General features: G+C 42.4%; 1 protein-coding gene across 2 annotated transcripts in view; it reads right to left on the bottom strand.

Annotated features, from left to right (window-relative positions):
* NIN (ninein) overlaps positions 1-19,178 on the bottom strand; it is a 90,096-nt gene extending 70,918 nt beyond the window's left edge. For both annotated transcript variants that reach the window (XM_068964353.1, XM_068964354.1), the window contains exons 1-2: positions 18,996-19,178; positions 7,841-7,922 (exon numbers count right to left, since the gene is read on the bottom strand). In XM_068964353.1, the coding sequence (XP_068820454.1) occupies positions 7,841-7,922; positions 18,996-19,178 (265 nt within the window). The remainder of the gene's footprint in view (positions 1-7,840; positions 7,923-18,995) is intronic.
* Positions 19,179-22,200: the final 3,022 nt, after the last annotated feature.

Here is a 22,200-nt window from a genome sequence, read left to right as displayed (position 1 = left end):
TTTCTGGGGCAAAGACACTAGTCAGGTAGCTTCTGCCTGGGATTGGGTCCTCCCACCTGGGGTCCTGGGGGTCAGCGGTGGCCTGGAGCCTATGGAGCGGACTCAGGGAAGGCCTCACGGCCCCCAGTCCTGCAGCACATTCCTTCTCCTCATGTGTTGTGACAGGTTAAGATTATTGGCAAACGCACAGTGACAGCATCCTGTCTGTCTCAGAAACTGAAGCCGCCTTCATCCCATTCATGCCCTAATTTTCTCCTCCTTGTCATCTCCTTTCCCTTAACCACAGCACTGACATGAAGGCATGTGTGCTAAATCACTTCAGTTGTGTCCGACTCTTTGTGACCCCATGGACTGTAGCCCACCAGGCTCCTCTGTCCATGGGGATTCTCCAGGCAAGAATACTGGAGTGGGTTGCCATGCTCTCCTCCAAGGAATCTTCGTGACCCAGGAATCGAACCCGAGCCTCTTACATCTTCTGCACTGGCAGGCTGGTTCTCTATCACTAGCACCACTGACATGAAAGGACTCACCAATTCTCTAGGACTCCCTGCAGAAAACTACCATTTTCGTGTCCCTAATTTGGAAAGGATTGCATATACTAGAACTGAAATAAACTTAGGTCAGCACAACGTCCAAACAAACTGTTTCATTAGCAAAATTCTCCCCAGACTTGTTTAATTTTAAATAACAGTAATATCCTTTTTGCACATACATACACACACACACATATATTTTTTTTTAAAGTGCCTTCTTGCTCCTTGGAAAGTCATAACAATACGTATTCTTCCAGAGGACAACTGAATAGCTGCCTAGTCTTTGATTATACAGGTACATCATAGCTTGCCTAACCAAAATACACGGTCAAAAATTTCTGCTTGGGGGCTTCCCTGGTGCCTTAGTGGTAAAGAATCTGCCTCCCAGTGCAGGAGACATGGGTTTGATTGAAGAAGGTCCCACATGTCTCAGGGCAACTAAGCCCATGAGGCACAACAACTGAGCCTGCGCTCCGGAGCCTGTGCTCCGCAACAAGAGAATCCACTGCAGTGAGAAGCCCGTACTCCACAGCGAGAGAGTAGACCCTGCTCTCTGCAACCAGAGAAAAGCCGTTGCAGCAATGAAGACCTAGTGTAACCAAAAATAAATAAATAAAATTACTTAAAAAAAATTTTCTGCTCAATATATATATATATTAGTATTTTAACTATTTTAAATGACTATCCTTACACACACATAATTATTTCCATAGCATAAAATCTGAATCTGGCATTGATTGGCCAAAAACACTTTTATAGTTTTTGATGCTTATTGTTTTCCAAATATCCGGGGATGTCCCACTATTTTGCATGACCAGCAGTGGATGGGAACATTTCTAGTTCCCTCTGATCTCAGGAAACGAGTCCTCACATGGTCTTTTGATGGTGGTGGTGGTTAGCGGTAGTGCCTTTATGTTGCTTTTAACTTTTGAAGAAATCTTTTGGGTCCTCACTGATAGCATCCCACATATACCAAGGGGACCAAGGGCTAAGTTCTTAACTGAAGAGAGGACAAGAGGACACCCCTGCTGGCCATCTGTGCGTATCTTCTAAACACAGGGCCCTCAAAGGGCCTGGCCCATGGCCCCCGAATACAGCTACAAGCACAAATCTTCAAGCCCTGCAAACCGGGATCTAGCCTGCTGTCTGCTTCAGTGCACACTTGCCAAGTGAATGAGGAAGTATTTGTTTATTATAGTCACAGCTTCTCCAAAATACAAGGAAAATAATTAGAAATAGGGCAGTTTCTGGAGTGAAGAATGTTTATTACCAACAAAAACAAAAAAACAAAAACCCAATCATCTGCCTTACCTTATTTTTCTAATGGTTTAGCTTTTCCAAACCTGAGATTTCCCTCACCAGATAAACAAAGGAAAGATATTTACATTAACAGTATGAGGGGAGGAAGCGCTTGCTGCGTCATGCTAACATCTACCACAGAACAGAAACCTACGGCAAGATGCATCAGATAAGGACAAAAGTCTCTGGAGAACAGATCCGGACAGCGTAGGCATGTAACTATGTAGCTTACAGTCGTGTAGCTTGGAGCCCGTGTCAGCATCTCCGTTACCCAAATCCTATAATCCATAAATAATAATTAAGGTGTCCTTCTCTCTCTCTAGGAAAATAACTTGAAAATTAAGCTGCACACATAGATGCGGGGGGAGCTCTGCCACCAGTGATGTTAATCAGCTTGGAATCCACAAAGGACTCCCTACGTTCCCAACCCATTTTTCTGACTTCATCTAAATTTTAGTACCTTCATTGCACTGTTGAGTTTTTAGGGGGAAAAACTCTCTGTTAAGAGTTTTAGAATCATAAACATCAGAATTAAAAAGATGCTGCAAATCATCTATACCCTCTAATTTTAAAAATAAAGACACTGTACCTCAGAGATGTTAGAAATGGCAGAACCCAAGACTGCGGAAATCATGACTTAATTCCATCTCCTCTGAAATCCTATTCTAGCTTTCTTTTGTATTATTTATAATAGCTGTCTTTTATTAGAAGAATAGGAAAGCATGAACTATATTGGGTATTTGCCTTTAAGAAGTAAACCCTTGTAGTGTCAATTTATTTGGGGTGAAATTTTACAGAAACACAGAGCTAGCTTTTTCATACACGTAGATGTCATTTAGATAATAGGAGACAATACAGCTGAACCCTGGAGTTGAATGGATTTTAAGTATTTTCTAGTATAATTACCTTCACATATAAGGTAGCCAAAGACCTCAGAGGTTTTAATGTATATAGTTCAGTCGCTCAGTCATGTCCGACTCTTTGCGACTCCATGAATCAAAGCACGCCAGGCCTCCCTGTCCATCACCAACTCCCGGAGTTCACTCAGACTCACGTCCATTGAGTCAGTGATGCCATCCAGCCATCTCATCCTCTGTCATCCCCTTCTCCTCCTGCCCCTAATCCCTCCCAGCATCAGAGTCTTTTCCAATGAGTCAGCTCTTCGCATGAGGTGGCCAAAGTACTGGAGTTTCAGCTTCAGCATCATTCCTTCCAAAGAAATCCCAGGGCTGATCTCCTTCAGAATGGACTGACTGGATCTCCTTGCAGTCCAAGGGACTCTCAAGAGTCCTCTCTAACACCACAGTTCAAAAGCATCAGTTCTTTGGTGCTCAGCCTTCTTCACAGTCCGACTCTCACATCCATACATGACCACTGGAAAAACCATAGCCTTGACTAGACGGACCTTTGTTGGCAAAGTAATGTCTCTGCTTTTAAGCTGCTGTCTAGGTTGGTCATAACTTTCCTTCCAAGGAGTAAGCGTCTTTTAATTTCATGGCTACAGTCACCATCTGCAGTGGTTTTGGAGCCCCAAAAAATAAAGTCTGACACTGTTTCCACTGTTTCCCCATCTATTTGCCATGAAGTGATGGGACCAGATGCCATGATCTTTGTTTTCTCAATGTTGAGCTTTAAGCCAACCTTTTCACTCTCCTCTCTCACTTTCATCAAGAGGCTTTTTAGTTCCTCTTCACTTTCTGCCATAAGGGTGGTATCATCTGCATATCTGAGGTTATTGATATTTCTCCCGGCAATCTTGATTCCAGCTTGTGCTTCTTCCAGCCCAGCATTTCTCATGACGTACTCTGCATAGAAGTTAAACAAGCAGGGTGACAGTATACAGCCTTGACACACTCCTTTTCCTATTTGGAACCAGTCTGTGGTTCCATGCCCAGTTCTAACTACTGCTTCCTGACCTGCATACAGATTTCTCAAGAGGCAGGTCAGGTGGTCTGGTATTCCCATCTCTCTCAGAATTTTCCACAGTTTATTGTGATCCACACAGTCAAAGGCTTTGGCATAGTCAATAAAGCAGAAATAGATGTTTTTCTGGAACTCTCTTGCCTTTTCAATGATCCATCGGATGTTGGCAATTTGATCTCTGGTTCCTCTGCCTTTTCTAAAACCAGCTTGAACATCTGGAAGTTCACAGTTCACGTATTGCTGAAGCCTCGCTTGGAGAATTTTGAGCGTGACTTTACTAGTGTGTGAGATGAGTGCAATTGTGCAGTAGTTTGAGCATTCTTTGGCATTGCCTTTCTTTGGGATTGGAATGAACACTGACCTTTTGCAGTCCTGTGGCCACTGCTGAGTTTTCCAAATTTTGCTGGCATATTGAGTGCAGCACTTTACAGCATCATCTTTCAGGATTTGAAATAGCTCAACTGGAATTCCATCACGTCCACTAGCTTTGTTCGTAGTGATGCTTTCTAAGGCCCACTCGAGTTCACATTCCAGGATGTCTGGCTCTAGGTGAGTGATATAAGGCCACCCAGTTAGGGGAGTGTGGGGTTGGCAGAGAGTTGGTCACCACTGAACACACATGCCAGTATTACATAATTCCTGGTTCAAGGGTCTTTCTACTTTATCAGGCTGGATTTTCTATATTATAGTCAGGTACAGCACTGGATATTTTTAATTTATAAAGATTTTGGATGTTACAAAATATCAATTCATGACTCATTCAGTGTCAAAGGCTGTGCACTATGGCCCTCCTATTTCTACTAATTTAAGAGTAATTTTTCCTCTCAAAGTTTAGTAGGTCCATTGATTTCAAAACATAAGATAAAAAGACCACAGCCCTGTCCCCTTATGGTGGAAGATGAACTAAGTGCTGAACAGCCAAGTAATGCTGAGGACATAGAACCCCTGTCACTAACGATTAGGTGAAACTTGCTCTTCTCTGCTCCTTCCTTCTGCTGCTGGCCACTTGTCAGAATCTTTCTGGCCAGGCTGCACTGACTGAGACTGCGTTGCCCGCAGCTCATCCATCTGAGGGTGAACACCCTAAACCAAAGCCTCCTGGACTCCCATCCCTTGGTGATAACAATGTTAGCATCTTCCTCTGCCCCTATCTGTGAGACGTAATCCACATCCCTCTTTGAATCTCAGTTTGCTCATGGATAAAATGGCAGCATTCACTCTAGCCTTGCAGTCATACAGTCAATGACTTAAGGGATTGTTATGTTGAGAAGAGTTCAAACCAGTCCATCCTAAAGGAAATTGGTCCTGAATATTCATTGGAAGGACTGATGCTGATGCTGAAATTCTAATACTTTGGCCACCTGCTGCAAAGAACTGATCCATTGGAAAATACTCTGATGCTGGGAAAGATTGAAGGTGGGAGGAGAAGGGGACGACAGAGGATGAGATGGCTGGATGGCATCACTGACTCGATGGACTGAGTTTGAGCAAGCTCCAGGAGTTGGTGATGGACAGGGAAACCTAGCGTGCTGCAGTCCATGGGGTCACAAAGTGCTGGACATGACTGACTGACTGAATTGAACCATGTTCGTAAAGGGGAAAGAGGGGGTGAACCCAGGTGGCCTCTTGATATACAGCATTTAAGCCCTGATCCTTCTTTCTCTGCCTCTCTCCAGCCAAGCCAGGCAGTCTGTAGGGGTGGAGTCACATACTTGAGTGGGTGGGAGAATGTTTCAGTGAAAAGAAATGCATGATCCCCAGAAACAACTGGAAGGGCAAGGGAGTGACAGGCAAAAGTCAGAAAAAGCAGAGATGCTCAGGAACAAAGAAGGAATGACTCAGCCTCATATGAGATAAAACACTCTGAAGGCACAGGCTCAATCCTAGATTTTATCCTTCCAGGTCAAATGTTAGGGAAGTCACATCCATGCTGGAGGAAATGCTGTCAGTAAGGACTTTGATGCTTTATTGCACTGACTTGGGGCAGCTCTGTAGCAAAGGTTTGCTGTAGTCTACCCAAAGGACGGAGCACACAGTCAACTATTAAAACCCCTCTGGAAGACTTGTCCAGATGATGCCTCCTCTGGCCCAGCAGTGAGGCACACGTATAAATCTGAAACCACTGACAAGAGTTGGACTTACAAACCTTTCTTTCAAACTGTTACCAAGCTCAACGAGACACTGTCTACCTCCTCGTCCTATGATTCAGATCCCAAGATGGTACAGTTCTACAGGGAACCCTTCACATTTGTGGTCTGTTTATTTATTATGATAATTTTCTGGCAGGTATCAAGAACAGGTTTTAAAGAAAGAGCAGCAAAAGGACAAGAATCAGGGCAGCCTATTCCAAACTGACATAAACACCCATTATGGGCAAAGAGAACACGGAGCTGAAGTGTATGTTACCCACGTGCGCACGAACAACAATAGATGGGGTGATGTCACGATAGCTCTAGTTAGGGTCCCTAGATCTTACACTATTTTTATCAAGATGACAACCTTAAACAAGTAAAACTACTAACAAAATGTGAGACCAAGTAAGAACAAAAGTCCAGATTCCAGCACTGGGTGACCTACAGAAATTCTATTTTTAGTCTGGAAGTCCTCTATGATGCAATAAACTCCCTCCCACACTCACTAGGGGCTTGCAGAGAGCTCTGGCAAGCCTCAGAATGAACAATAACCTTAATAAAAAGGGAGAGACTCAATCCAAACCCCAAATACTGCTAACCGCAGAGTTTATACATATGACACAAATCTGGAGCATTTCAGAAGGTCTGATGAACTGGATCACTGGTGAGGATGAGACAAGAGTTCCCACCTGTGCTTCCAAGTAGGTCACACTGAACAACTGCTTGTAGCAACAAAATGTTAATGATCTCTTCTCAATCTCAAAACTGGACTATATTTTTAGTGTTCTCTTTTTTAAAGTCAGGTTTATTGAGGTATAATTTACGTAGAGTAAGTTTCACCTTTTTACAGAGCAATTCTGTGGGTTAGAAAAAAACATAAAATTTGTGGCCACCGGTGCAGAAAATTTGATTGTTAAAGACAATCAAATTTAGAAGAGAAAGAATTTCAGAGTATATAAACAGGAGGGCAACTCACAGGAGAAGTGAAATGAAGACTTTTAAATAAAAGAAAAAAATGATAGCATGTTAGAAAAAAAAAATTTGTGGCCACCATCACAATCAAGATATAAAAATGGTTTCATCACACCCAAAATTCCCTTGTGTGCCCCTTTATAATCAACCTCTGACCCTAGCTTCTGATTTTTAAAAAACCAGACTGTATTATAATATAAATTTCAACACTGTTTAGACTTCCCCTTAAATATTTACCATATATCACTGATCCTAAGACATTACCCCCAACACACACACTCCTAGATTTGAACATTCTCGAATTATGATGTGTCTTATAATCAATGGCATTTTACCATTATAACTGAGAAAAAAAATTTTTAGGAGTATATAAAATAATGATGTGTCATAATCTATAGTACCTTAAAAAATCAATGAAGTATAATATTAACTTTTTGTTGAATACTTACTATGTGCTAAGCATCCTACTGGGCACTAAAAGTACAAATATGAACAACAAGGACCATAAAGAACTATCACTCAAGAGGAGAGAGAAAAACAGTTATAATGTGGTCCTGTCTGTAACACAGAGCTATCCACTCGCTGGCACTAAATAAAATTACCCACCCTTCTTTCAGACAAAATTCTGCCCCAGTTCATATTATTTCATGTTCACAGGCAATGAGGACGGAAGAAGGACCATTCAGTTCCACTCTGCTCATTCCAGGAATGAGTTACGGCCACACCATCTGACAGATCTCCTGGGAACAATCCAGTGATTTCTTCCCTAATCCGCTGCTGTGATAGAGGAGGCTCTTCCTAGTGTGCGACAGCTGCACGCCTTTTATGACCACGTCAAAAGACAAGTCACTCCAAATAACTGCTCAATCTGGGGGAGGCAGATACTCTGCAGCTTTCACACACACATGCCTCAAAGTCCTCAGATTCTCCCCTGGACACATTTTAAAGCAGAAGGAAGAGAAGAAAAGTTAGCGTTCTTACCTGGTTCTTGAAAGTGCTCTTCATTTGATAGAGTTCTAGACAAGATAAGTATTAATGCTTCTTTAAACTGGTCAAAATGCACCTGAAAATAAAGAATTCAAAATAAATTAAAAATTCCATAGCCTTAAGGAAGCAAACCCATGTACAAGGTTCCAGAACCATTTGTTAGCATCCTGACAGCCTTGAAGGGAGTCCTAGAACCTGTTTTTGTTCCCACTTCTTCTTTTCTCTAAAGCACTAAAGGCAAAATGGGATAATCATTTTACACACCAGAGTCACCAACACCAATATCAACATTTGTTCAACCCCGAGGGGAAATAACACAGCAAAATCCTCTTTATAAACTCAGAAGAAGATAGGTTTTGAACTCAGTTTCTTTTATTTTTCTGAACAAGACCAGAAGAGAAAGATGTTAGGTTAGACACTAGAAAAAATTTTCCAAGTAAATGACCCTTTTTAACAATGTGCCAAAAATGCTTTCATCTCTTAAGACATTCTAGAAGAGAGTAAACTACCTTTCAAGGTTGACTTGAAATACAGTCTTGCCTCAGGCAAGTAGATGATATTTATCTCCCAAGGCCCTAATTCTAGAAACAAGTAGAAATCCATAGCATACACAAAGGATAAAAGAACCTTGGGAAGCATGCTCCCGAATTCTTACAAATACAATTACCTTGACTAAAGTAGGATGGAACCTGAGTCTTACTGAAGTAAATACTCAGAATTGGTTATTGAAGCTTTATCTAATGTTTTGTGAGTACAATTTTGCACCAATATCCTTATCAGTTTCCTTGGCACATAAGGGAGAGTCCCTCTTCTCTTGGTGTGGTCCACAAATGGGACTGTTGGTATCATTTATAACTTTCACTATTAAAAAGAAAAAAGGGGCAGAGGATTGTACAATTCTTGAAAAAAACAAACAAACAAGCAAACTCAGAACTGGGATATTAAAGTAGTAAAATGGTTTTCTTTATAGCCAAGTACATTATTCTACAACTTAAATTCACATGATCTCACCATGGGGCAGAAGCGAGAGTCGGTATTTCTTCTCACCATAATTATAGTTTAATCACATGATACCTATTTATACAGAAGCCCATATGTAAATACAAAGTTGATAAATTCATAATGTGTGCTGCTGTGGGTCTCTTTGGGACATCATTACAAAACATTGCCTAGGAGTTTAAATATAGGTGACAGATAAAAACCACTTCTGAATTAAATGTGGAAAAGCAGCAAACCTCATTAGTTAACTAAACAACAAATCATATGTCTTCTTCATGCAAATCAATGCAAAAGAGAGGAATCCACTGAGATTCACCTCAGGGTGTCATAAAACTGTATATGCTTGCAATTTACCACACTCCCCCAAAGTACATGTGATTTCTCTACCACATTCATTTTGATTACTTGAAACTGCCTTCTAAATCATATTCCTTTAGATCATACAGACTAAAAGCATATTTATGGAGCCAGAGCAGAAGTCTATTAAGGAAGGGCGGGCATCTGCTAAGGAGCCAGTGAAGGATGAAAAGATCATAGAATTATAAACTGCTCATTAGGTTTCACAGCTGACAAATCACAGAAATACCAGGGAGAGGAAAGAGGGCCAGCTTTTGGCAGTGGCAGATGTGCGTCAGGCACTGTGGCATCCAGATTTGGTTAACCAGGGGCAAGACCATCTTCCCAACCAGCCAGCTCACAAACATCACATAGCCAAGCCCCTCCTACTCAGGGCATCTCTCACACTGGCATCTACTGCTTCCTACCGGGATCATGCCTTCCTCTCAGGGTGGGCAGGAGAAGGGTGAGAAGCGAAGGCTCTATATGCCGGAGCCAGCTGGCTGGAGGCTCTGACTCTGGCTCAGCCACTCACCTGCTTCTGGGAGACGGCTCAATTACTAAACCTCTCCAAGCTTTAGTCTGCGCCTCTTGAAAAGTGGGGCTATGGAACAACTAATTTTTATGATTCATTCAGCAGACATTTATTGGGCCACTGCTATGTGCCAGGCCCTATCCTAGGCCCTGATGATAGAGCCTCCATATTCTCAGGAATGGCCACAGGGAGTCAGGCAGGTACTTTGCCAAAAGCATTACATGTATTTTATGTTATGTATGCTACCACCTCCCTCATAACAGCTTTAGGGAGATAAAATGAGAGTTACATAAAGTGTCTCAAACTTCCTAGCACTCGTGCAGTTCAGTTCAGTCACTTAGTCGTGTCCAAATCTTTGCAACCCCATGGACTGCAGCACACCAGGCTTCACTGTCCATCACCAACTTCCAGAGCTTGCTAGGTACTCGGGAAGTGGTAGTAGCCACTACCAATAGGACCAGTAATGGGATGACTATTTTCACCACTTTCCCAGAGAAATGGCTATGTTTTCCAAGCAAAGCCACTGACCATGAGAATGACCCAGCCAACCAAGTGCAGGGTGGGGTGAGAGCGGGAGAGCTGGGAGCCCGCCTCCCCCAGGATCTGTGCAGCTGCCCAGCATCAGAAAAGCAGGTCTGGTCTGCTGTGTTCGGGGACCCCAGCTCCTTGGTTCTACTCTCTTAGGGAATCAGTGGGCATGACCAAATGAAACTGGAGTCCCTTGTTGCCACAGTTAGTTAATGAGTTGAAGAGAAGGAGGCTCCTGTTTCAAAAGGGTGGTTCCTGATTTGAGACTTTCACATCCTTTATACCTGACTCTGTGGGCCTCCGCTGGGTCTTCTCAAGGTGGCAGTTTTGATAGAAGTCATTGGAAAGAGGCCTTCAGAGTTTTGTCCTAACGTAGTTCAACCCAGTGAGGACTAGCCACACAGATGACTCAGGGGTCTCTGTATCTCAAATTTACTCCCCCAACCCCCACTGCTAAATGGGAAAGGGATTCAGTTACTAGAAAGCTATATTAATGCAAGTCCTGGGGGCATTATTGTAGGTTCATTCCCTCCTGGACATTTAGCCAGCTGACTCGCACAACATCCAGGAGCGACAGGCCCCTATACGTGTGTTATTAGTCTGTTTGATAGTGTCCCATAAGTCCCTTCTGTTCTTTATGTCTGTCTTTTGCTCCTGTGATTAGACGAATTTTACTGCCCTATCTCAAGGCAGGCATCCTTCCGCTAAATTGAAAGGAGAGAAGCTCAGAGGAGGCATGTCCTTTCCCAAGGCTGCTGGTTTTGAAGTGACAGAGTACCAGGAGAACTCAGGCCTTCTGCCTGGACTCATCAAAGTCCAGCCGCCTGCCCGTCCCAGCTCCCCCCTCACTCCTGGTCTGACCTCTCAGGGAGATCCCTCTGTTGCTCCAGGTCACATCAACTTTACACAATGTCACCAGGTGTAAAGCCGGACATTGAGGCTTCAGGACATGAAGCCTCTCCTGAAGGACACGAAGGCAAGAGTATACATAACCTCTGCCCTCAAGTGGTTTACCAGCTACAGTCCAGATTCTAGAGGGTGGGGGGGGGGGGGGGGACAAGGGAAGCAAGTCGATTAGCAACTACAAGGCTGAAACTGACAAACGTTTTGAGACACAAAAAAATGAAAAGAAAAAATAATTCCACTGTATGTGTGTGATTATATATATATATAAATATATATATTATCTATCTATCTCACAACTTCTTTATCCATGGACATCTAGGTTACTTCCATGTACTGGCTACCGTAAACAGTGCTGCAGGGAACACTGGGGTACCTGTGTCTTCTTGAATTACGGTTTTCTCAGGGTATATGCCCACTGGTGGGATTGCTGGGTCATATAGTAGTTTTATTCCTAGTTTTTTAAGGAATCTCCAGCCATAATCATGGCTGTTATCAATTTACATCCCCACCCAGAGTGCAAAAGTGTTCCCTTTTTATTCAACCATAAAAAGGAACAAATGTGAATCAGTTGAACTGAGGTGGATGAACCTAGAGCCTGTTATACAGAATGTAGTCAGAAAGAGAAAAACAAATATCGTATATTAACACATCCATGTGGAATCTAGAAAAATGGTACTGATGAACCTATTTGCATGTCAGGAATAGAGACATAGTTGGGGGAGAAGAGGCTGGGATGAACTGAGAAAGCAACATTGACATATATACTGTGTAAAATAGCTAGTGGGAAGCTGCTATACAACACTAGGAGCCCAGACTGGCACCCTGTGATGACCTAGGGGTGTGGGATGGAAGGGTAGAGGGAGGCTCAAGAGGAAGGGGATAGACATATAGCTATGACTGATTCATGTTGCTGTATGGCAGACACCAACACAACACTGTAAAGCAAATATCATCCAATTAAAAAAACAAACAAATAAACAATCAGTAGCTCTAATTAAAAAAAAAAAGCTGGTAGGGGGCTCTGATAAAAGAGTATGTCCTAGTAGGCCAACAGGGAAAAGAAGGACAGTTTTTTGACATCTGACTTCAAGATATTCACAAGCAGAGCTTAAAAGTTTCCAAAATGGACTTAGGATGTATTAAATCAGCTACATTTTAGAAGGAAAAAAATTTATAAAAGACTAAACATGATTATTAACTCAGGGGTTCTTCATAACCCAACACTGTCTATCTGGGTAACCTCTTCTTCCTCCACAAGGAGAACCTACAGGTCTAAAGCAAATGCCTGGCAGGCTGATCAAAACAGCTGGTGCAGCTGTAAGTCTTAAGTTGATCTTTATTTTCCTTCTTGTGAGGACAGAGACATTGGACCCTCTGCCTTAAACAGCAGTAAATTCCACATCTTTCAAGAGAGTTCCCTAATAGAAGCAGGTGACTGCTATTTTTCATCGGAGCTCAAGATTACTGATGGGGCAGAAAAGCCCCTCAGGGCACAGCTCAGAACCAAAAAACGTGACTAAACGGTCTCTATTGTGAAGACGTGGGGATCTAAGGGGCTCACTCAGTTCAGTCCCTGATATGTTTAAGTACCATTTTTATCCTCCCAGGGAGCTTTACTATTGTGTTCTGTTGAAATTTAGACGTCTTCAGAAATATTCAATGTAATTAAATCTCACACAGTAACCAGCTTTGATAGCCATGCATACCTTGGTAGGTCCCCCCTCATTTGAATAATAACCGCTGCCATGCATTTTACAAGCATCCCTATACCCGGTAAGCCTCAAAGGGCAGTTTGCAGCAATGGGAAAATTACCTGACTGACTGAAAACACACATGACATTCAAACTAAATTAACAGGAAGACTAGTCAAGTCTGATACTTTCTGTCATGTGTCACCAGTGCTTAATAGAAATTTACTTCATCTTTCTTCCTCTCCAAATTTCATAGGAATGCTTTTTGAGAAACACAATTTGCCTCTCTGAAAAAAGAATTTAAGCATGGCATAATAAACAGATGCTATTTCAAACCACACACACAAAACCCTGCAACAGGAAACAGAAGGAGGAACTTAAATTGCATGAAATCATCTCGTGCAATCACGGAGATCAGATGCACACATGTTTCCCCATGTGAGCAGGCAGAACTTCAAACAGACCCGAGATGAGAGGGCTTAAGCCAGGATTCAACATAGTGCACTTATTGGACCAAAGGCCTACGTAACTCTCATCACACTTAGGAGGTTTGCATCTATTAATGGAGAAATCAAAGAAAGGACTTTCAAAACGTTAAACGTTAGCTGAAATGGGTATAGAAATACGGACTCACCAGAAGGCTGATGTAGAGGAAAAAACCACTGACAGCATTATGCAAAGAGAAATGACACAGAAGAACAGAGAGACCTGGTTTTGTAATGAAAAATTCAGTTACAAAATATTTTCTTCTAAATACAGCATTTGGGTTATTGGAGCTTAAAAGTCATTTACTGAAAACAACGTGGAGAGAGGCCAAGGCCATTTTCAAAGGTGGGTTTGTAAAGGCTAAAGCAACCATATAACTCCAAGACAGTTCCAAGGAGTTCTGCCTACAGATGGAAATAGATACAAACCACCGCCACTCAAGAGAGTTGCTAGTGATTCCATTCTCCACTTGAATGAGCTTTCTCAAAAAACCATTCCTGGGAATTCATCATATATCAAAAACCTACTCTCAGTGTGTAAGGGATAGAGGAGGGGAGTGTACAGAGAGACACAGGACACAGAAGTTACCTACCTGCCTGGCTCCAAAATAAGCTTCTGACACACACAGTCTAAGGCAACTTCATCGCAATCTAATAAGGAGGATATTATTTTTTCCATTATACAGATGAAGAAACTGAGGCTCAAAGTATTTAAGATAACAGGTATACATGGCTAAAAAGCAGCAGGAATCAGTACCTGAATTCAGGTCTGATTCAAAGACTGCTTTACAGCATATGGTCTCCATGTGGTGGGTGTGAGGGTGAGGGGTGGGAGGTGGAGGGTTGAGAGGTGGAAGGTGGGGGGTGAGGGGTGGGAGTTGGGGGGTGAGGGCGAGTTGCAGGGAATGGAGAATGAGACCCATATTTGTATATGTGCAGTCTGAGGAGAGAGGCATTCAAACTCAGGGACTGGAAAATCTGGGTTCCCATCTCAGCACTGCTTCAAATGAGTTGCCTGACCTTGGACAAGTCATCATCCTTTTTCCAAGTTCTGGGTTCTAGGTTTCTCTGTCATACAGATGGACACTGAAGTGTAAAACCTGTGCTGGACACTGAAGAACTTTCAGTCCCCTCCATCCAAACAAGAAGCTACTCATAAAAGTATAAACGGAATACTGTAGAAGCCTAATGACCATTCCTGATCATATCACTATTTTCTCTGGTGAGACTGACGGTCATTACTGAAATAGAGTAGGTAGAAAAGAACAGCTATTTAGCACTTGCTCCTGCCTCTTGTTGAGAATGGAAGGTCTTTCCAATGGGCTTCCCTTTGCTCTTACTTTATGCCAGATTAATGCCTCGCGAGGGTCACAGTACACAATACCAAAGGCAATTTTGCTGTGAGGTTGATAAGAAAGTATTAATAAAGAAAAGCAGCAAGTCTTGTAATCTCTTAATCAGGTCTTCTTGTCTATAAATGTGAATTATAGATCCTTAGGAGTTCGAATCAACCCCAGTTGACATGGTTGTAAAGGAATGGAGTGATAGACATAGAGTCACAAGACCAAAATAGAACCAGAAAATGTCCCTCAGAAGTATAAATTATCACCACCAGAAAGTACTGCTGTACTTCTGATCCACTTTTCAAATGGTTAAAACGTGTATTGTTCTTGTTGTTCAGTCACTAAGTTGTGTCTGACTTTTTGCAACCCCATGGACTGCAGCATGCCAAACTCCTCCATCCTTCACTATCTCCTGGAGTTTGCTCAAATTCGCATCTGTTGAGTCGGTGATGCTATCTAACCATCTCATCCTCTGCCGCCCCCAGTGAAAGAAATCTTAAAAAGCTTAATGAAGTGGGAACAAACAAACCAGCAGATCACCATATAAAATTAAACATGATGTTTATAAAAGAACTCCAAGCACTTGAAAATGAAAAGTGGGGAAACGGTGGAATTATATATTTGTACAGTTCTCAAATTTTAATACAAAAATTCCAAAGTGCCTTTGATGACCGAAGTCCACATATGTTTGGTTCTCTTTGGAAACCAGGGGTAAGTTCTGCTACCATATGGTTTGTTCTGATTCTAGAGAGTGTCAAGGATGTGAGATGTTAATTCTTTATCATCCAGATTTATATTAAAGAGGACATCAGGGCAACTCAGGAGGCAGCTTTGTCTTAAAGTTAAAATGTTCCATGAGGAAAAGAAAATGTATTTTTAAAACTGGAACTAAAGGCTTCAACAAAAGCAAGGTAAATTATCATCTTTATGTTCTGATTTCTAATAAAGGAGGTAGAGAGGTACGTGGAAGCTCTTCATTTAAAAGACAATAAACAGGAAGCACCTACAACTAGAGTCAACTGCTTAGATGAAAACTTGGTTTAATAAGTGAGCTAATATGGTTCTCTTTCTTAAATGTTTGTAGCACTTACTCCCAGTACTATTATTCACCTACCAGGAATGTTACCTAATCAGTCTATAAGTTCCCAGTATCTTGAGGGGTCTGACCCGCCTGACCGGTGCTTTGTTATCTTTGATAACAAAGATACAAGTAGAGCTCTTTTGATAATCTAGTAGGAAACATCTACCAGCAATGTCCTCTTTCCTTTAAATCAGTGATCCACAATCTCTGGGCATTTCAAACACTTAGAAGATAACTACCAAGTGCGTGCGGGCTAAGTTGCTTCAGTCATGGATGACTCTTTGTGACCTTACAGACCATAGCCTGCCAGGCTCCTCTGTCCATGGGATTCTCCAGGCAAGAATACTGGAGTGGGTTGCCACTCCTCCTGGGGATATTCCCAACCCAGGGATTGAACCTACGTCTCTTGGGTCTCCTGGATTGGCAGGCAGATCCTTTACCACAAGTGCCACCTGTGAAGCCCACCCACCCTGGTCAGGGGAATATGACTTCAAGTCTTTGCAAGAGCAAAGAGGGCAATCTGAGGGCCAATTAATAAAATATATAAAAATGGCAAGTTGATTTAAGTTAGTTTCCTTAATAACTGTCAAAAGAAACATTAGGATTAAAAAGAAAAGAACAAGAAGCTACAAAAGATGGATCTTAAGATAAAAAATAAACAGATAATATTCATATTCTTAGGTGAAGGGGGAAATGCTTTTTACCATATTTCTTTTTTCAAGAAAAAAGATTAATTCAGCCTAATTCCAAAGGAGGTAAAACTTATTTATTTTGTTTTGTTTAAAAATTATACTTGGAGTTCTCTGGCAATTCAGTGGGGAGGACTCTGCACTTTCACTGTCAAGAGCCTGGGTTCAATCCCTGATCAGGATACTAAGATCCTGCAAGTCAGGCAGTGCAGCCAAAAAAAAAAAAAGGGAGTAAATGTATCAGTTCTTTAAAAAAGAAATTATATTTGTTATGATATAAAAGACAAAATTAAAACCACAAGCATGCAGGAAGCTGATGGATATTAATGTACTCAAAAGCCAATTTAATGGAAAAGTTTACAATAAACATAAGTTGCACCCATACCAAAAGGTCATTAGAATGCTGACATATGGGACACATATAATACATATTTGTCAAATTAGTGAGTAGATGAATATACTTAGGTTTGTCATGCTATTATTCTTTCTCCCTTTTTATTAAGCCAAACTGCTAACTCTGACATATTTTTCTATAAATACCATCTAAAGAGAGGGAAGATGCTGGCATTAGAAACAATTTATAATTTTACAATTCTACAACTTATGATCCGTATTTAATATATCATGGTGGTAGAACTTAGAATTCTCCAGTGAAGTCTAAGGAATTTTTTTCCTTACAATTTAAAATTGTAGACCATATAGAGTATCTTAACAGCATATGGCACAGTTTATGTGATCATCTGAGAATAATTCAGTTTCATAAAAAATGCAAATTTAACAGTAGTGCATTAATTCATGCCAACTCTGCTCTCAAGACAACCACCAGGGACCTTCCCCATGAAATCAATATGCATACATCTATTTAACTTTTATCACTGGATAAGTAAATATCACGCTATAGACCACTTAGGTATTCATTATTCACAAGCCAAGAGCAAATTTAAAAGTGGGTTGGTAGTGTCAAGTTGTTAACGAATCAATCAATAACTGGTCCACTGTGTTAGTCTGCTAAATGAGGGCAAAGACGCACGACACCTGGAGAGTGGGCTGTCAGTCTGCTGCCAAGGGGCAATCTGTTTACAGCAGAGGGTTCTGTGTTTCACTGGCTCTCAAGGAAACCCGAAGTCATATTCTGTCTTCTCTGGTTTTAATAAGCTTGATACTATCCCTCAGATACCGAAAGGACTCAGATCCCAAAGGACCACAGTGGGAAATGGGATTCTGCGGGCTTCCGATAGTGTCTGAGATGGAGAAGGAACAAGGAAACAGTTGAATGCCTTACACGATGAGGAGCAAGTGGTTTAATTCTCAACGCTCCCATTTTGGTTGCTTTCAAAGCAAGATTTTTGCATTTTTTTTTAGGGATCACATGTATTTATAAGCAGCTAATCCTCCGCCAAAGTTATCAAAAATGGTTTCATTTTTGCAAAAATCTCATACTTTACGTATGAGTCCTGTTAGATGCCACCTTCATGGTGCCAAGCCCCCAAGAACATCATCCCCTGTACATTAACTTCAGGATGCTCACCACTCCTATTTCCCATCACAGACTGCCAGTACACTGCCCTGAGTCTGAGGTCACCTGCCCAATGTTTCAGTTAAGAGACAGCGAAAATGAAATGAAGAAAAGGAAGTTTGGTCACTAGAATAAAGCTGAGCTTCACAGTTGCTTCCTCGATTTACACCCTGTGATAAAAACAAACATCTACAAAGTGTCGGCAATGGCAGCAACAGAGCTCGAAAAGTACTGCCCATTTTTCCTTCTCATCCATTCAAAAAACCAATAGCAAGATTCAACCCAAAGCCAAACAAATGATGCTTTCAATTTTAGTTATGAGAATTGAAGACACTAGCAGGTCATGACATCCTTCCCACTAATAGCAAGAGGAACCGCTTTCACCTCTTACTCATCTCTGTGACCTGATCTACAGGGAGAACATGACTATTTGTTTTCATAGGTAAAACTTAACATCAGCACACATGCACATCCCTGCTGGAAGCAAGTCATGCTGGGTTTTAAATGAATCTGCACAGTATTTATTTACCCTCCTGTCTTATTTCCTGGGTGAAAGGTTTAATTAATACTTTATCCTACAAACAGTCCTCACAAGAAATAGCTTTATGTTGATAGTTTATAAACGTCCTAGTGAGCTGCTCTTCCTGGGAAGGCAGTTTTCTCACTGTAAGTTCCTTCACTTCAGTGGAAATCTCAGCCTCCTCCCTTGATGGGTGTGGAGTCCATAAAACGCACCGCAAAGAGTTGGAAAACAGCCTCGGTACCTTTTTCTCTTCTCATCTAAGATGCTCAGCGTACACTTTCACTCCAGAGCACAAATTAAAGCAGGCCCTGGTCACCGCAGCAAACTGCACTGCTGTGTTGCTTCCATTACATCCCACCTCCCGCCCCCCACTGTTAATCAGGTTAACAGCTAAGAGCACACGAGGCTAGAATGTTAGAAACAAGTTGCAGCGCCTGTGGTTTGCTCCACCCTCCCCCAACCCCACAGCACAGAAACCGCACCCACTTCCCACCGCCCGCCTCTCTGCGGGCCTTACCCGGCCCAGGAGGTTGTCCTGAAGCAGCGTCTCCTGCAGCACTGGGGCCACCTCCTCCAAGCTCAACATGTGGCAGAGGTCGGTGAGTTCCTCCTGTCCCAGGGACCCGGTGCCCGTCGTGTCAAAACTGTCAAACAGCTCCTTGAGTCGGGCCTCATGCTGGTCCTGCTCTGCCTCATCCATCCCATCGCCCGCAGCGCTCACCTGTGCGGGACATAGACAAGGCCTGGTTATGGCAGCGCTGGAGTCCTCCCGCCCCTTGCATGCCGCCCCCACGCTTGCCAGTCCCTTGGGAACGCTGGGTGTGTCCTGGGCCCCTCATTTTGGTGGATCGGGGCCTTGTGAGGGTCAGCGGGGGAGGGAGGTAACACTGCACACCTCCCAGTGAAGCCTTTGGGCCTCCAGGACCCAGTCCAGGCCAGGGGAGCTCCCGAACACACTCACACCAGGTGCATACCCACAACGTCGGGTCCTGACGGGGTCACCAGAAGGAAGGAGTCTCCTGGGCAGAAAGGCGCCTTTCTCTCCTGCCCAGCCTCAGGCAGGCAGCCAGTGTGTCAAACTCAAGACAGAGTGGTCAGGACTCAGAGAAGGTGAAAAGCCACTCCTGCCATCCAGCCCTTCCAAATGCAGTGATTGTTAGTGACAACAGACGGCAGGACCAGAGCATCCACGCAATACAGCAAGCTCCAGAAGACCTGCCAGATGTTGCAATCTGCCAAACTGTTTCATTTCTCTCCGTCCAGCCTAGCTGCCCCTCTTTGTAGTCAGACCGGAGGGATGCAGCAAAGAGGCACTGGGTGAACATGTCTGATACAAAACCACCCCTCCTTACATGAGACCAAATGCCTCTGACATGAGTTGCTCAAAAATGGCAGCTCAATTAACTTCACTGCTGCAATTACGTGCGGTGTGACAGGAAGAGTATTCCCTGAAGCTTGCTTTAGCCCCAGGGAGCTTTAGGTAAGGCCTAGTTGCCTAGAGAAAGAGGAAAACACCACTTCAGCCTTTTAGAAAGACAGTGAGATTCGAAAGAACCACAGACCACTTGTGAATCATGCAGAATCTTTGGACCCTCTACAATCTAGACTATTGAATCTCTGTACTCCTGGTGAAGAGGACTTCCATCTCTCTGACCCACCCCAATTCCAGCCTTTCCATTTTCCCATCTTTCACAGGATTCATGAAAACACAGAGTTATCAATAACTCTCAGAATCATTTTTGTTAAAATATATATCATAAAAGTCTAGGTCCCTTCCAGTTGAAGAATGAAATTTGGTTTTTTGCTTGCATAATCATTCGCTTCTACTGTGTTGGGATTTCCAATGAAAGTCTGAAACATTTGCATCTGAAGGTACCTTCACCATGATGCAATGGAAGCCAAGCATGACAGACATATATACCCTTGAGAGGGTGACCTCAGCCATCTCAAACACGACTTGCAGCATTAGTCCCTTGACTATTAAAAGCAGCACCCTAAAAAATAAATAAATAAAGTATTTATCTTGCCAATATAATTTCTCTTGGGATAAAAAAGATAACATGGCCACTCTGTTAACGGAATTTTGGGTGTGCGGTATTGTAATGTTCACTATATATGCACTGCTATACAGCAGCTCTCTAGAACTTCTCCATCTTGCATGACTGAAACTCTGCACTCACTCCCCAGTAACCCTCCATTTCTACTCTGCTAGCCCGTGGCACACCAATATTCTACTTTTAAAAGCACACATTTAAGTAAACCAAGTCCTGGATCAGAAAACTGTAACTTAGAGGTGATGTTATAGGGCAGATCTTTACAATCACGGGGACCACACACATTAAGATGTTGCACAGCCAGACCTGAAAATAAACAAGCCTTCTAGAACACATCGGTGCTGCTCTAGGCTGGGTTGCCTTCTTTCCTCAGACGACTGTTCAAAACATGACAAGCTAACACAGAGCGAACAACCATCCCAAGGCTCTCAGCAGAACTGAGTGAACTCAGAAGATGGATCGAACAGCTAGGCTGCTCATTACAGGGATAGAGGTAATGTTCTGCTCCAGGCTCCTGGTCTCCAAGATCTCCTCTCCTAATTATCAGTTTCTCTATTATGGTGCTGCTAGCTCTGGCTGCCTTCCCAGGATTGGTCTGTTGGCTTAACTAATCACCACGTAAATGTTTACAAACTAACGTGAGAGTGTGACATAAACATCAAAACACCAGAAAGGAACAACCAAGGTGTTAGGCAAAGCTATAACCCACTCCAGTATTCTTGCCTGGCACAGAGGAGCCTTGCGGACTACAGTCCATCGGGCTGCAAAAGAGTTGGACACAACTGAGCAACTGAGCACAAAAGTTAGGAAATTAGACAATGCCAAGGCTTGGCTAATGAAATTCACTTAGCGTCTGCCCACCTCATCATCAACTAAGATCTGTTGAGAATCCCCAAGATGCTCTGGGATTTTCAAGGTTATCACAGCTCTCAGACTTAGTCTCTGAGTTTTACAGTCCCCTGGGCTAGAATTTTTAAAAATTTATTTATTTTTAATTTTTTGGCCATCTTTTTTTAATCCCAGGAAAAATTATATTGGCAAGATACACATTTTTTTTTTTTTAAGGTGCTGCTTTCTATAGTCGAGGGGCTAGTTCCCATGGCACATGGGATCTCAGTTCCCCAAGCAGGGATCAAACCCAAGAGCCCTGCAGTGGAAGTGTGGAATCTTAACCACTGAACTGCCAGGGGAGTCCCTAGGCTAGAATCTGATCAACTTCATAAAAGTTAGACTATTCTGCTTCTTCCTGATTTTGCATATTTTTTTAAAACACAAAAGTGAAAGAACTCTAACACTTCCCCTTTTAAAAATTACTTTTAAGGGGTAGAAACTTGTCCATCTAAACCAATGAAAGAGGACCATAAAAGTCACAACAGTTATGTGTATCTGAGTTTATTCACCCATTGGCAACTGTAACCATATTTGTTTTCTAGTCTGTGAGTCTGTTTCTGTTTTGTAAATAAATTCATTTGTACTTCAATTTAAAAAGAAAAAACACCTCACGATGTACTAAGAAGTCTCAATCTTATTCATGGCTTTGAACCTGATAAACCGTCACATCCTGCTCTTTACAAGGTCATGGGATTTTCACTAATTCAAACCTTTCATCTCATAGGCATTTTCCTTTTTTATCTCTTTATTTCATCTCCCTCCTTCCCAAGAACTGTG

The sequence above is a fragment of the Capricornis sumatraensis genome, chromosome 2, assembly GCF_032405125.1.
Source record: "Capricornis sumatraensis isolate serow.1 chromosome 2, serow.2, whole genome shotgun sequence".
NCBI classification, from domain to species: Eukaryota; Metazoa; Chordata; class Mammalia; order Artiodactyla; family Bovidae; genus Capricornis; species Capricornis sumatraensis.
The sequence above is the reverse complement of the archived record's forward strand: the minus strand, read 5'-3'. Positions and strand labels throughout refer to the sequence as shown.